The sequence below is a fragment of the Ischnura elegans genome, chromosome 11, assembly GCF_921293095.1.
Source record: "Ischnura elegans chromosome 11, ioIscEleg1.1, whole genome shotgun sequence".
NCBI classification, from domain to species: domain Eukaryota; kingdom Metazoa; phylum Arthropoda; class Insecta; order Odonata; family Coenagrionidae; genus Ischnura; species Ischnura elegans.
Genome location: NC_060256.1, coordinates 3,141,869 through 3,156,161, shown reverse-complemented (window position 1 = coordinate 3,156,161; position 14,293 = coordinate 3,141,869). Strand labels below are relative to the sequence as shown.

Below are 14,293 nucleotides of genomic sequence, written 5' to 3'. Positions count from 1 at the left end.
AACAATGACTTTCGGCAATTATTATTACACTTTTATTGGATTGAAATATTAGTAATATGCGCGTAATTTAAGAAAGAATAAGACCAAACACGACATATTTATGACTTCATTTAAGCTTTTTACGCAGGAAAATAAATGCCGGAAAGACGAAGAAATACGACGGGGGCTTAGCATTTTGGCGTAATGCTCAAATAAGGTGCTTTCCTATTATTTTTTATTGCTTGAATCGAAATATTAATACTCCTGGAGTACGTATTTAACGCTTTTAGATTTTTATTGGACGATATCTATTTTTCGTGATTAAATTAAAAGTGAAAATTTTCAAGCGCGCGAAAACGCGACGCTTCAGTGGGTATGTTGGGGAAAAGTCCGTGTGACGCATTTCTGGTTCCCCCTCCCGCCTAGTGAGGTGACCTTGGGCGAGGCTCAGAGCGCTGATACCTTGCCAAACCTTACCTTATCAAACGAAGAAAACTTTCCGACCTTAGCCAGTTTTAATAAGTGATTACTAAGACATGTTTCCCTGAGCTCTGTGCCTCATGCATGCATTAGTAACCTCAGACGATGTAAAACCCCTATCCTCTCGTGTAGAAACTAGGTCCCTGTGATGTCAAGTGGAGTGGCATCACATGGGTGCCAATGTGGCCTTTTTCAAATGAGGATAAAATTGACCATTGCCATTGGTCTAGACCGGTATTTCTAGAACCAAATAATTTGTATATTATGAATACACCAATGGTAGGTAACGAATCACAATCAATGCCTTTCGTTTTCTTTAATGAAGGAAACTACCCTATTGCTTACATAAAATTAAAATATTCCATTAATCAGCTAAATTCCTGTTTGAATCCTTTAAAGGCAATCACAATTACTCGCCAAAATCTTGGGTTTCCTGCTGCATAGGCGACCTAGTCAAACATTCTCACATTCATAGTTTAGTATTCGAGCTATTCGAAATTCGAGGTATTCGAATATTCGAGCAATGATTTGATATTCGAATTTGATATTCGAATTTGATATTCGAATTCGAGAAATCTACTATTCGACCCATCCCTACTTTAATGTCTTGTTATGCTCTTAATTTACCTAAAACCAACAATATTTTATTATTTATGCCAGTATTCTGTCATTTTAGAGTGCTTACCGGACTCAATGAAAGCTTTCTTCGCCAGCTTGCGATCTTTTAGTGACATAACATGGTTGTACTCATACTATTAATCCTCCATATACGGCCTGGTTTCGAAAACCACACATCAATGGCTGTGTGATCACCGGTACAGAAAAGTGGTTTGTACGAATGTTTCAAAACCACTGCTCGACATTGGAAACTACAACAGGCACCACGCCACAGAGTCGCATCTTGCACAAGTTGCCTGGGGTGCAACTGCTGCAGGACATATATCCATGATCACCGAGAGCGGTCGCGCACTGCAAGGTTTGGAAAACAGGAACATGGTGCTCCTGTGAATGCAGCTAGTGCGCCATCGCTTCCGTTTTACGTAGAAGATTGTAACGGAAATAATAAGCCCAGTGTACAATAGCATTTGTGCTGTAATTCCAATCATTTTGCGTCCGATTTTATTTTTTTATAGAGAGCGCAGAAAAAATTGAGCGAGAGTGAAAATCATGCACGGACAATCCGCAACACGGATAAACCGCAGCCGAATAATCGGGAGTCTGCTGTATGCGCAAATTATATTCTCTTTGTAAACCAGTGCGCAACATCAGTAGAAGGGGAGTGGTTTCTTTCAGAATCTTGCCTACTAATTTTTGGGTAAAGTTTTAGTGTTATTGAAAGAGCAGCTTGTGATTTGTCAGGGGTCTATCATGAATATTTTGGTCATCTGCTTTTGAATTGGGTGCGTGTCCGTCATATTGTGATTTTTTGGTATTATATTTGTAGGATTCATTTTTGTAATCTCGTGAAAATTCTTGACCTTTCTTCAATGAAATTAGATTTGCTACGTTCTTCCTTTCCAAGGGATTTCTGATCTATTAGCTTATGCTATGCTATCCTTCATTCATTGATGTAGTCAAGTAAATTTAATCAAAGTAGCAAATGTTTTTGGTAAAAAGTTATTGTGAATTATTTTATAATTGTTAACTTATGAAAATTTTCATTGTAATAATAATAATAATAATAATAATAATAACACGTCTTTATTGGGCGAGATTGGGACTAGAAAGTCCCATCTTCCATCCAGAAATTACAGTATAAAGGACTCTTGGTGAAGGTTTTCCGGCAATGGAAACTCACTCTCATGGCGAGTGCCAATACCATAAGGACCTTGTAAAAACTAATTTTTTTGCATACTAATCATATAGTCAATCGATGGTGCTTCAGCTAACTCTCATAATGGTGAGGGTCTTGCAATAGCCTGTACTCACTCTAACGAGGTTCCACTGAAAATTATAATTCAGACTGTAAGAACAAATGAAGCAGTACAGTAGACTCTCGATATTACGAAGGTCATGGGACCGAAAAAGCGGAGGTTCATAATAACGGAGTTTGCATGAATGTTCCTTTTAGGAATCATCGAAAGAAAAAAAACATACTTTATCAAAATTTCTTTTCTCTTCGATCTCCCGCACTTATAATCTTCAAAGTCAAGTCATTACATACGCGATTAAATTATGCACAAGTCCTCGATATACGAAGACAATGCGTTCTGAGACCATGCTTGTAAGTTGATAAACCTATACAAGGCATCGAGGAGAGTGGTTATCCTGCAAAATGCAACACTGCATCACAATCTTGCGTTAACTCATGACTGCGACGAACTGATCTAGGTTGTAACGTAGCCGGAGGCGAAAATGATCGAACAGTTCCTGACTTCACTCCGTATAAAATGATACTTTGTTCCGATTATACCCTAAGTGCGAGTTCCTTCCTCTACGCCATGTCATGTCGCATCAGCAAAATCTAAAGGTGCGAAATTTGAAATTTCGGGCGTGCTTGAATTCTTCGAATGCTCGTATCTCTGAAAGTTCGTAAATCCAATGTGGGTAGGAAGAGGATATACTGACTGTAATTCACGAGAGTTAATGGGTGGGTCACCATAATTCTACATGAATGCAGCTTATTTTATGATGATGCTGCATATTGAAGTACTAACAGTACTACAACTAACTAAACTAATCCTAATAAAGAAAGAACTATTATTGACACTCTTGGGCACAGCACAAGAAGAGAACTTAAACGTAGATTGATGATGATAGCATTGCGCAGTGTATATCCATCTAAATGCCGCTGCTCTTTCGTAGAACTTCGTAATAAAGTTTATTTTGTAATCGCCGGGACCGGGACTTAGCTTCGTAATTTCGTAATAATGAAAATTTTTTAATAATGTTTCTTTTAATATTGATTGGATAGGCCTTTTCGTCGGGACCAACGATTTGCTTTGTAATAACGAGAGTCTGCTGTATGTGTTTTAATAAGTGTATAATGCATGTAGCTGCTTTCTAGGTAGTACAGTAAAAACTCATACTTTACGAACTCCCGCTAAATGAAAAACTCCATTCAATTCACAAATGCTCCTAGTTAGCTCTGCATGAGAACATAGTTAGGTTCAAGTTATGCCACTTGGACAGATATGATGCCTCAGACAATATCACAAGCCAATTGGGTGCATTCAGAGGTAGAACTACCGTATAAGCGAGTGTAAGAGGCGCCCCTTTTTTCCCAGAAATTGCAGCCGAAAATGGGGGTGCGCCTCTTACACAAACTTCTTATCTTCCCCTCTCCCCTTCGCCGGTCGCAAGTCCAAGGGGAACAGAGAAGCCTTGGTTTTCATCGTTAGTCAGTCATCTGAAACCCTCAGTCAAAAACAAGCGGCAGGCAGGGGAGTTTCTCCCTTAGTGACGTATTTTTAAAATGCTCCTGTTTACTTTTCTTGTAAGCATCGCGCCGTCACGTCGGTACCCCAGAGGTGAACATGAAAGATCGCGCAGGGTTTTTTGCTCCGGAGGGCGCGCTAAATTACTGCCACGAGTGGGCATCCCGCGGCATTTATACTGCATATAGTAATCGGTTATCAAACGTAGAGAAATGCATATTTTTGAAGGACATACCTCGTTAATAGTCAATATCTGTCTTGCCGAGTAATTTCCATTACGCTGAGGACCTGATTTTCCAAAAATCATCTTCGGACGCTAATATGAGGATTATTGCAACTGAAAATTATATTGGTGTCAAAACCTGTGCTTTAAAAAATTCGAACGAGTGTGTTCATTGTTGGACTAAATTGTGGATGGAAGAAATGAGAAATGCTTATAAGTGAAGAGCGCAGAAGGAGAGGTCCAGGGGAAGGAGCGCGATCCCACCGTCTTCGAAGCAAGCAACGAAATACGGAGGGGAAGGATCGCACTCCCTCTCCTCCGTATTTCAAGCTACGAGGCTATGAGCGAAGGAGCACGGGAAGAACACGTCTGATCTTGCATGTGACGTCGTTGCCTTCAAAGCGAAGGGGCGAAGGCGCAGCAATGTCATATACGCAGTTTGCATTGCCTAAAGTTTCCAGTCCGTCTCGTCTTGTTTGAATGCACTTATGCTACACTTGTTTCTTCCGAAATTGTCCTTGTTGTAACTATAAATCTTTGTGTCAAACAATTAGAGCTTAAAAAACTTAAATTCTGTCAGATATGCGTCGCGTTAGATCTCCTTCCTTTTTTGAACCTCGTGCGTGTCGTACAATTATTGAAAGCTATCGAGATATCTTCGGGCTCAGTAGATGACCCCCTTGCATTTGGCCTCCATAAACTGGGAGATCGATCAAGGTCAGTTGGTGAGACGGGGTAGGGATGAAACACGTTTTCATTGTTCCCCTGTAACTTGATGTTTTCCTATTTTCCTGTGGGGTCTCGGATTTGCAGAGGCATTGGCTGATTTAGGGCCGAGTGTGGTTCCGTTAAATCAACGACGTGGTTATTATCCTACGGCGCTGAGATTGTCCCGATTGTTGTCCAAGCTCTTGGGAAGGTTCATGCTAAATGCCTGTCGTGTTTTGCCTTAAAATTTTCCACGGCTGCAATTCTCTTGCAATACTCCTGCGAGAGCATTTAAACAAAATTGTTCGTGAGTAGGACAAGCATCGTAGAGCAACGGCATATGCGAAAAGAGGATCGGAACTCTTTCTACTCCCTCTTATACCGGTATTACCGCCTCAGTTATCAAAATTTCCTCTTTCAATTAATATCGAAAGAGGAAAGTTCGATAACTGTCGAAATTCCAGGCGTACGTCTGCAACACCGCGCGATAGTATTAAAAACATGCAGCAAAATTTTTTTCTTCATAGCTCCGATGCTCAAAATTGGGGTGCGCCTCTTACACACGCTTATACGGTATTTCATTCAGGCAATCTTTTGGATATCATTTGGCACACAGATCAATAATTTGTATCAAAACATAGAAGCTTTCATTCCTCAATCAAACTAAGACTGGAAATAATACAAGTTAAATGTAGGAGAGTCAACTGAACTACAATGTTTGCTCTCATTTCTCTAGACTTTTGACAAAAATATTTTTTAAATATCTCCTTTACATCCAACTAGAAACGATATTCTCCCTTTTTCTTTGGAATTTTGCCACTAAGCTATGGACACACAAGTGTTGATACATGATTTGTAAATGGACTTCAATGACACCAATAGATGCGTAACAACCTACCTTGTATTAGTAGTACAATGCAATTAATTGAAAATATGGCTACCATTTAATTGCCATTAGGAATCATGGCCATCCTGTAAAAGTTTTACAATTCGAAAGCTGTATTCCAGATTCAACAGTACCTGATATATATGTAATAAGTACAAAAATAATAATGTCATACCAAATGATACCATTTTTTTGCAAAAAATTCACTGGCAAAAAAGGAAAAATGACTAAACTTTTCCTCAAAACTTAGACACAGGTCAAAAAGGTTTGTTTGGAAAAATAAACAAATTACAAGGGAACAGTGATAACCAGTCCATTGTGATCTTATCAATTGTGATTCAAATTATTTTGACTTCGTTAAATTTATAATATTTATTTTTTTACTATTTATCTAATGTTCTCAATCCTAATTCGTATATGATAAAATAGAAAAAATAGAGTGAAAAATTTTCATTTCGCTAAGTTCTGCCTGATGAATCAATTGACTCAGGGGGACTAAATGTGCTAATGGTATACTTTAACTGCTGCGTATAAAAGGTAGGAGGAGATAATCCACCAATGGTATTACAACTCACTTCCATCCGCTACTCTGCTGATCCTTGGCTGGTACACCTGAGCCACCGACTGCATGGAGGACAACAGCCTCCTTGCCAGTGCTCAGGATTCCATTGACTGTCTCCAAGGTACCACCATCAAGCAATTTCAGGAGCAGGAGACGCGTTGGGGGGTCCAGGCACTGCTCACACGTGGCGCGCTCACTCTTATCAGCCACACGCAATCGACGCTTCGATTCAGCTTGGTGATGTGCTCGCAAGCTGTTAAATACCTGAAATTTTATTTCTTCCATTATACATAATAGGATTCCCATGCATAAGGATCAGCAAGATTGACCACGAGAATATCATCGTAAAACCACACTATATTTCCTGGTCTGACAGAAACAAATAAAACACAAAACATACAGTGCAACCTCGATATAACGACACCCCACGGTGCACTAATAAACACTCGCTATAGCGAATTGTCGCTTTACCGGAGGTGGAGCAAATAATAGCCAATATACCTGTTGCGAACAGATATTCGAGACTCAAATGACCGATGGTGGCGCTGCTGTCAGTGACATCAATTTCCAATATGGCCGCCAGAGTGATGGTAAAATCAAAACAATCATAAAGCTTTGGCGTACGGAGAGAACATAAACCATAATATCAAGAGCTAATAAGATAGAAATATTCTTGTAAAACCTTCGTACGGTGTATTTCTCGGCTTCTTTTGTCCGTAAGAAGATCTAGAACTGAAGAAAACTGCTTGACGATGTAACTAAAGGTGTTTATAATGTACCTAATCATTACGAGTCAGGTTCGATTCTCGACTTGCATCTATCCGACTCGTATCGCGTTACTTCCTAGCCATTTCTATGGAATATACTACAAATGAACTTAATAGTATTTCATACACAATCTGCCGCTTCAATACATGGAACCATAATCCATTTCAGGCAGTTTTCGTGTTGTATTTGGGTGCCACAGTCGTCTGCTTCACTGATGTGGATTGCTGTGTTCACCTATTATTATCATATTTCCGGATAAGAAATGAACTAAATAGTTATGTGATGTGATTTACCATTGGGAAATGAAATTGTTAGGTGTAATTTTGAATTTTAAGGACGACTTAAGGATCTTTACCGTTGATTCCCTGTTCTTGGTAAAATCATGGAGACGATAATTCTTCATTCTTTATCCCCATGTTGAAGTATGTACATACTGAACAGCAAGGTTTCAGATAAATAATGTCTACTAATACTAATTTAGCTATATTTAATATTTTTTTTAATAATTCCACAGATGAAAATATACAAGTTGGTGTAATTAATAGGTAATTTGCAAAAGGCTCGTATGTATGTTAGGTTTTATAAATCTTTTGCTTTGAGTAACAAAAACACATTCATTTGCTCAAAGTATTGCTTTCAGAACTGGCATGCCCTATTCTCGAATTTAACAGAGTTATATGGCATCCTTATTATGAAGCGTAAATGATTACAACTGAAAGGGTACAAAGGAAATTTTAAACTACTATGGTGGATTCAATACTAAACATACCCCCTACAGAGAAACAATGCATATTTTGGATATCCAACCGCTGATGGTTAGAAGGAAACTGAATGACCTGATATTTTTACATGAATTATGTCATAGTATGATATGTTGTACTTGTCTTAATAACATTAGTTTTAATCGTTTGGTTACCTCAGAAAGGAATTGCAATATTATCTTTGTAATATTCTGTAGAAACAATATTATTTATAGCAATCTTATTAACACCAGGTTATGCTTATTCGACAGAGCATCACATGAAATTGGCTGGGTTTTGAATTTAAATTGGGTATCACAGTTAAATAATAATCCGTTGAATGAGTTATTGTAACTGTCTACGGGGAAAGGAATTTGAGGACTAAGTTTCTTTGCCCACTATTACATTTCAAAGTCGAAATGAAACTTGGCATTGCCTTGAATAGGTGAAAGTCGTCCATTTCTTGTCTGAAAGCAGTACCTACGTACTGTGATTATGTATGACTTCGAATTGACTACTGAATTGACACCTGGAATCAATAAAAATAAGCTAATAATGTTTACCATAATGCATATATTACTAATTTACATCGTGAGACGCTGTTCAAAATCGTTCGTTCAATGGTACAGTAGGTTCATCCTCCTTGCTATTGAAACTTAACGTCAATCATGAGTTACTATACTCAGCGACTTTAGGTAAATTGTTCAATAGCACATCGCGCACAGAAGAAAAAAACACATTTATCAGACTAACACGGGCAAATACCATCCCGCTCATAATAACGGCGATGTAAATATTGAGTATGTTATATTGAAAATTTCGAAAACAGCGATCACGGATATCGGATAATTTGATGCATTGGATATACGCTATTTTTCTACTTTTTTCTGCGTAACCTGACACATGAACGATTTTCAATTGAAATAACACTATATTAATAGCTATAACATGTAAAACCAACGTATCTCCATTAAAATCGTCCTAAGCAAGAGCTTTCTGCTCCTACCTGCGTGCGGGAACGACAGCCGTCGCCTCGCTTTGAAACAATTCTACTTCTGCTGCAGTTATTACAGGGCCGTAGAATTAAAGAATATTTAACCTCAAGTAACGGTAATAATTGCTTTTAAACCAAAAAGTAGGTATCACCCCGTAACTAGTCTATAAAACAGTGTAAATGTCTCATATACACTATTGCTCATAGCACTATAGCGTCATGACCATCGTTCCTCTGTTTCGAGCGTTCTCCGCCAGGTGGTGTCTCCCTTGGCTGGAATCGCGAATACAGGAACAGGAGTGGTGCTGCGACAGATAAACATCTATCCGATAAACGTAAGCATAAATCCAGACGAAAGGCGATGTTTTTTTGCATCACTAAATTGCCTTACTCAAATAACGACTAACTATTCAAACAATTTATAAGCGCGGCACTGAAAAAATCATGCAGAGCATTGTTTCGTCAATCATTATATTTATCGAACGACAGTTTACCACATAAATTTGAGACTGAGCACTCCATTAACTTCATTTGTAACAGATCGCTAGCAATTACAGAGGCTAAAGAGTCTTGATGAAAGTCTTCCGGCGGTGAAACCCTCGCTATGGCGAGAGCCAACACCGAAAGGGCTACGTAAAAACGAAATTTTCAACATGCTTATTATAGGATCAATTGATGGTGCATCGGCTATCTCTCGTAATAGCGGGAGTCTCGCTATATCCCGTACTCGCTTTAACGAGGTTTCACTATATTTGCCAAACTATATATGTACTTACAGGAATATTGCAATTCCACCTGGCAATAAATGACTAAATAAAATTCTAGATAGACAACAGCACCTCATACCACCTGGTAAGCAGACACAAGTAAGAAGGTGAGCGAATAACTGAGCTATTTCCTCAAATGCTTTATTGCCTACCCTCCAAGTTGACATGTTACCAGTTTTTCCTGGAGTTCCAGTCCACCCAGACAATGCAGAGAATTCTCCAGAAATCGGCTAGCCAATCAAGGCTCCCTTTGCACCTTCCCACCCCCCTGCCTTCAACCTCCAACACTCCTAATTTCCCCTTATCGCATGGCTCATGGAGAACCAACCTCCCCTCCTCCATGTAATAGTGCAATTCTCTCTCTTGCGTTGCAATTGGCGCAGTGGTTAAACCTCACCCACAATTGTCACACACCAGGACAGTTTTACTTTTTGCCAGTATGAAGGTCATCATTTTCGAATGCTGGATTGTAATATTCTTTGTTGAGATTTTTGGAAATGTATCGCATTGATTTTTCTATTTGGCTTTGTTTGTCGTTTTCAAAGTATTCCCTTAATTGTTTCACTAACAGGTGGAAAGAATTTTTGTTCTCAACAGGGTGTACGTTAGTAACCTTCGGATCGAAAAAATTTCGCCACAACTTCCACTTCCAATTTTTAATTCCATCACATTTCCATGACCTGACCGGGATGAACCCTGTCTTAGGCAAAGGATGTACAAAAAACAAATACTTACTTTGTTGGAGAGTCGCATATCAAATCCACCTCCGTCCCCAGTGCACACCTCAGGAGGAAATGCAGTCATGACACGACAAGCATTCTTCCGATCTGCAGTGACAACATCATGCTTGGTGACCATTGTGCTTTTCCCTGGAGATCGGCCAAGGCTTGTCTCTGGCTTTGGGACTTCATCGCTGGGTGCTAACTCATTTGTCCCCAATCTACGATAGCCACATCTTGGAATAGGAGCAAATGACTTCTCAGACGCCTGCACAAAAGCCAGAGAAAGAAATCAATCCACATAATCATAACATAAAAGTCTAACATTCTCATGAATATCAATTGACAGTGTTCTTTCCAGGATAAAAACATATCATCTCCATTACTAAAAGTAGGTAAGTAATTGAAATAATTGGTTGTACTTTTTGATTAAATTCGTTTTTGCTAACTTGGGGTTCCAAGCACGTGCGAACTCACAACATATTGATGATCAAATGGACAGCCTGACGAGATTTGGGTTGAAAGAGTTGAAATAAGTAATCAAAGTAAGAAACCTACATCCAACATCTGAGCCTAAAAAACGTATACAGCTTAATTGAGGACTCTGGCAACTGCACAAAGTAATGAACTAAAAACTTATTAATCACAGCAGAGTACAATTGTACACTAGAAAAGATTTACGAATGTATGAAACGCAATTTTGTGATAATACTTTTAAATCTCGTATTATGTAAACCCTAATGCGTATAATAAAGACTGGATACATGTCTCTTTACCTCAAAACTGTCCCACACTCGATGACGGTCATCAACTTCATCCTCGGCTTCAGATTCACTTTCAAAGTCGTCGCTGTAAGGGGCTCTACGATACTTTGTGTATGAAATGGACACTAAAATATTCAAATTGGAAAAAACACTAAGACAAAATCAACCAAAAAGCGAAATAATAAAAATCTACATTCCAAACACTTTCCTACCTTTGGAATCTCCATTGAACTTATTTTCTGTACGTTTGAGTATTTCGTCATGTTCCTTGTCAAACTGTAACTGCAGCGCTCGAGCAATTGCTTCATCGCTATCACAATCAATGGTAGATTCACCCATGATGTCATCGCCAAGAGCCAACAAATCCAAGTCGGACTTATTGCCTTCCAAGTATGACTCTTCCCTATAAGTGGCATGGCAATATTAATAGGAGGAATGCATGGAAGTCGGGAAATATTTACTAGTAGAGGCATATGGCTCACTTGAGCTGCAAATCCTTAGCCAATTCTTCTGACATGATGTCAGCAAGAGAAGATTCCATCGAGGGCTTGATATTTCCCCATGGAGATGGTGACATTGCCGAATTTATCACTTTTACGGGCTCCATATTATCCATCACAATAAATTTTATTCTGAAACGTAATCACAACTTACGCCAACGTAAAAAAGAATAACTGTCACACAAATACAACCATCAAATTAAACTATAAATAATTCACATTATCAAAAATCGAGAATATGCATCTTATACCATCAAATATTTAAAAATTATGCAATATAGATTCATAATACGTCCTTAGACAATTATGTACCTCAAAATCTCACGAAAGTAAATGAAGAGAGCGAACTAAAAAGCACTCGTAATTGAAATACAGCTGCTTGAGGCTGGCTTGGAATGATTTTTAAATTAAAAGAGATAAACAAATTATTAAAATTAATTATTTTACGAAGAACTAAACCCTTCCAGTTATCGTCCGTCGATGACGGACGATCCACTCTCGATTGTTCTTTGTCTAATGCTTAGACCTTAGACCATTTAAGTAAGTAGACCTGCCGTTCGGGCGGAACGCTGTGGCCAACATCGCACGGCGGGGAAGTGAGTGGGATGAGGGCGCGTGACGTCACGGTTGGGACCGCAGACGATATTCTGTATGCGCGCTTGAGATATTTTAACGCTCATCCGCTGAAAAGTGACAATATTGGGCACGCAAAATGATTATACACTCAATAAATATATTTTTACGATGAACTAAGGCATTTTATAGCCTTGATTGTGCGCAAAAAGCTAAATAAATCAAGATAAAGCGAGAAGCGATCGCATTAAATAAATTGATTAAGAATGTCATATGTAAACATGGGCGTACCCAGCGAAGGGCAGGGGGAGCAGCTGTCCCCCTAGAAGCAAAAATCGCAAAAGTCTGTAAGCAAAATCAGTACTGAATTGAAACGAAAGTATTCAACAAATTTTCTTCAAACCAACGAAAAATGATATGTATTAGTATAAGATAAGTAACTGAAATAAAACTATTTTTTCAAGGAAATAATCTCATAAACTAATAAAGCGCTGTTATAATTTTCTTATAATGTTGGTTTCATTCATCTTTTCCATGCTAAAATGTCACAACTTGGCTTGCCCCCCCTCCTAGATCATGGCTTCCCCCCCTAGACCATGGCTTTCCTCCCCCTAGACCATGGCTTCACCCCCTCTAGGTAAAAAGAAAGGGTCCTGGCAAGTATCACGTAATTTTTTCCGCAAAAACCAGTTTATTGCGATCTCGGTAATCTTCAATAAAAATAATTAAACAAATCGTTTTATTTATAAACCCAACACAATGAAGCCTAGATTAACGTATTTACACTGAAAATACGTATTTTGAAAAATCCTACGTGAGATTAGAAAGAAGGCAAAATCCCACGATATCTCACAAAGGATGAAGGGAGGGGTCCATAAAAAGGCAAAATTATTTTAGAAATATTACTTATTACTAGTAGATTAACCTAACGGTGACATTCCTAGAAAATGAATATTAAGACTGTCCCAACGGTCGTGTGTCATTTTTAACCCGTAATTTTAGTAACTTTGCATCAAGCAATATTCATGAAAATTGGCACACTTATGGGGAAAGGTCCTAAGTTTTGTTGAGTGTAAGCAAAATTTTACAATTTTGACCTTTTGACCTCACAATGTGGGTCCAAACCAAAAATTTTAATTTGCCTTACGTGGTTTTAATCTAAAAAAAATCGAGATAGAAAAAAGTCTACATTTCATTGACCAAGATGTCAATTCTCAGGTTTTCGAACCCGAGAAACCCGAAAATAACACTTTCATTTACGAAAATTCAACCGTTGACCCAGTTAGGTCAAGGTCAAAAGGGTGGCAAAAAGAATAGTAAATATGATGCATTAAAACTTAAGTTTCGTATAATTTTTTCTTTGGCATATTTCTTATATTTGAGTGATTTTTTCTTCATTTCTTTTGCGGAAAAGGTCGTGAAATTTTTCACACGAATTTGTTTAGTTATATTTCACACATTGAATTGCTTTTCTGATGCACACACTTCATTTACAGTAGAAAAAACGAGTTCAGTCGCAGCAATTGCTTGTGGTAAGGGCAAAGAATATTTCTTAATTTTAGGGCAATATTGTATGGAATATGCTTTGTTTCAAATGATGAAATATTTAGAACCATTTGTACTCTATCAAGAATTGTGCTGAAGCCCAAGATTTTACCCTTTTTTAACCAATATATTTTTTTAAATAATGATACCTCATTAAAAAGATCGTTTTTGGAAATATTATTATATGGAAAATTTTATGCACAATGATCGAATGATTTTAGAACATCATTCCAATTAAGTTTATCTTTTAATGTAATCCAATGAAAATGTTCAATATAATTTTAATATAGCGTCCACTCTTCTAAATAATCTTTGCAGTTACGATAGAAATTTTTAACGTGATTCATGATATCTGCATGATTTATTGCACCCACTTCGAGCTCACTTATGCTCTTATCGATGGTTAATGGAAAAAAATTACTTTCTGACCGCTTTTGACTCAGATATTTTTAACTTCATTCGCTACTTCGATTACCAAAATTTTATCATCTTCAATAACTTCAATAGCATTTTGAAAAAGAGGTGATTGATTGTTTTTAAACTCTAGCTAAATTTGAGGATTCTTTTCAAAACTCTCTTCTACAATTTTAGGATATTGAACCTGATATAGATAGTAGGAATTCATAGTGTGGTATAATTTAAAAATTCTATCTACAGCTGACGAAAGAGGTAACTAGCGCGTTTTACAGTAACCAAGTATTTTCTTAT

At 37.9% G+C, this 14,293-nt stretch overlaps 1 protein-coding gene across 1 annotated transcript in view; it reads right to left on the bottom strand.

Annotated features, from left to right (window-relative positions):
* Positions 1-11,984, bottom strand: part of LOC124167594 (serine/threonine-protein kinase RIO3) — a 56,503-nt gene extending 44,519 nt beyond the window's left edge. The window contains exons 1-6 of the mRNA XM_046545574.1: positions 11,780-11,984; positions 11,450-11,599; positions 11,180-11,370; positions 10,980-11,092; positions 10,220-10,471; positions 6,229-6,479 (exon numbers count right to left, since the gene is read on the bottom strand). Coding sequence (XP_046401530.1) covers positions 6,229-6,479; positions 10,220-10,471; positions 10,980-11,092; positions 11,180-11,370; positions 11,450-11,583 — 941 coding nt within the window. The 5' untranslated portion in view covers positions 11,584-11,599; positions 11,780-11,984. The remainder of the gene's footprint in view (positions 1-6,228; positions 6,480-10,219; positions 10,472-10,979; positions 11,093-11,179; positions 11,371-11,449; positions 11,600-11,779) is intronic.
* Between the last annotated feature and the right edge of the window lie 2,309 nt (positions 11,985-14,293).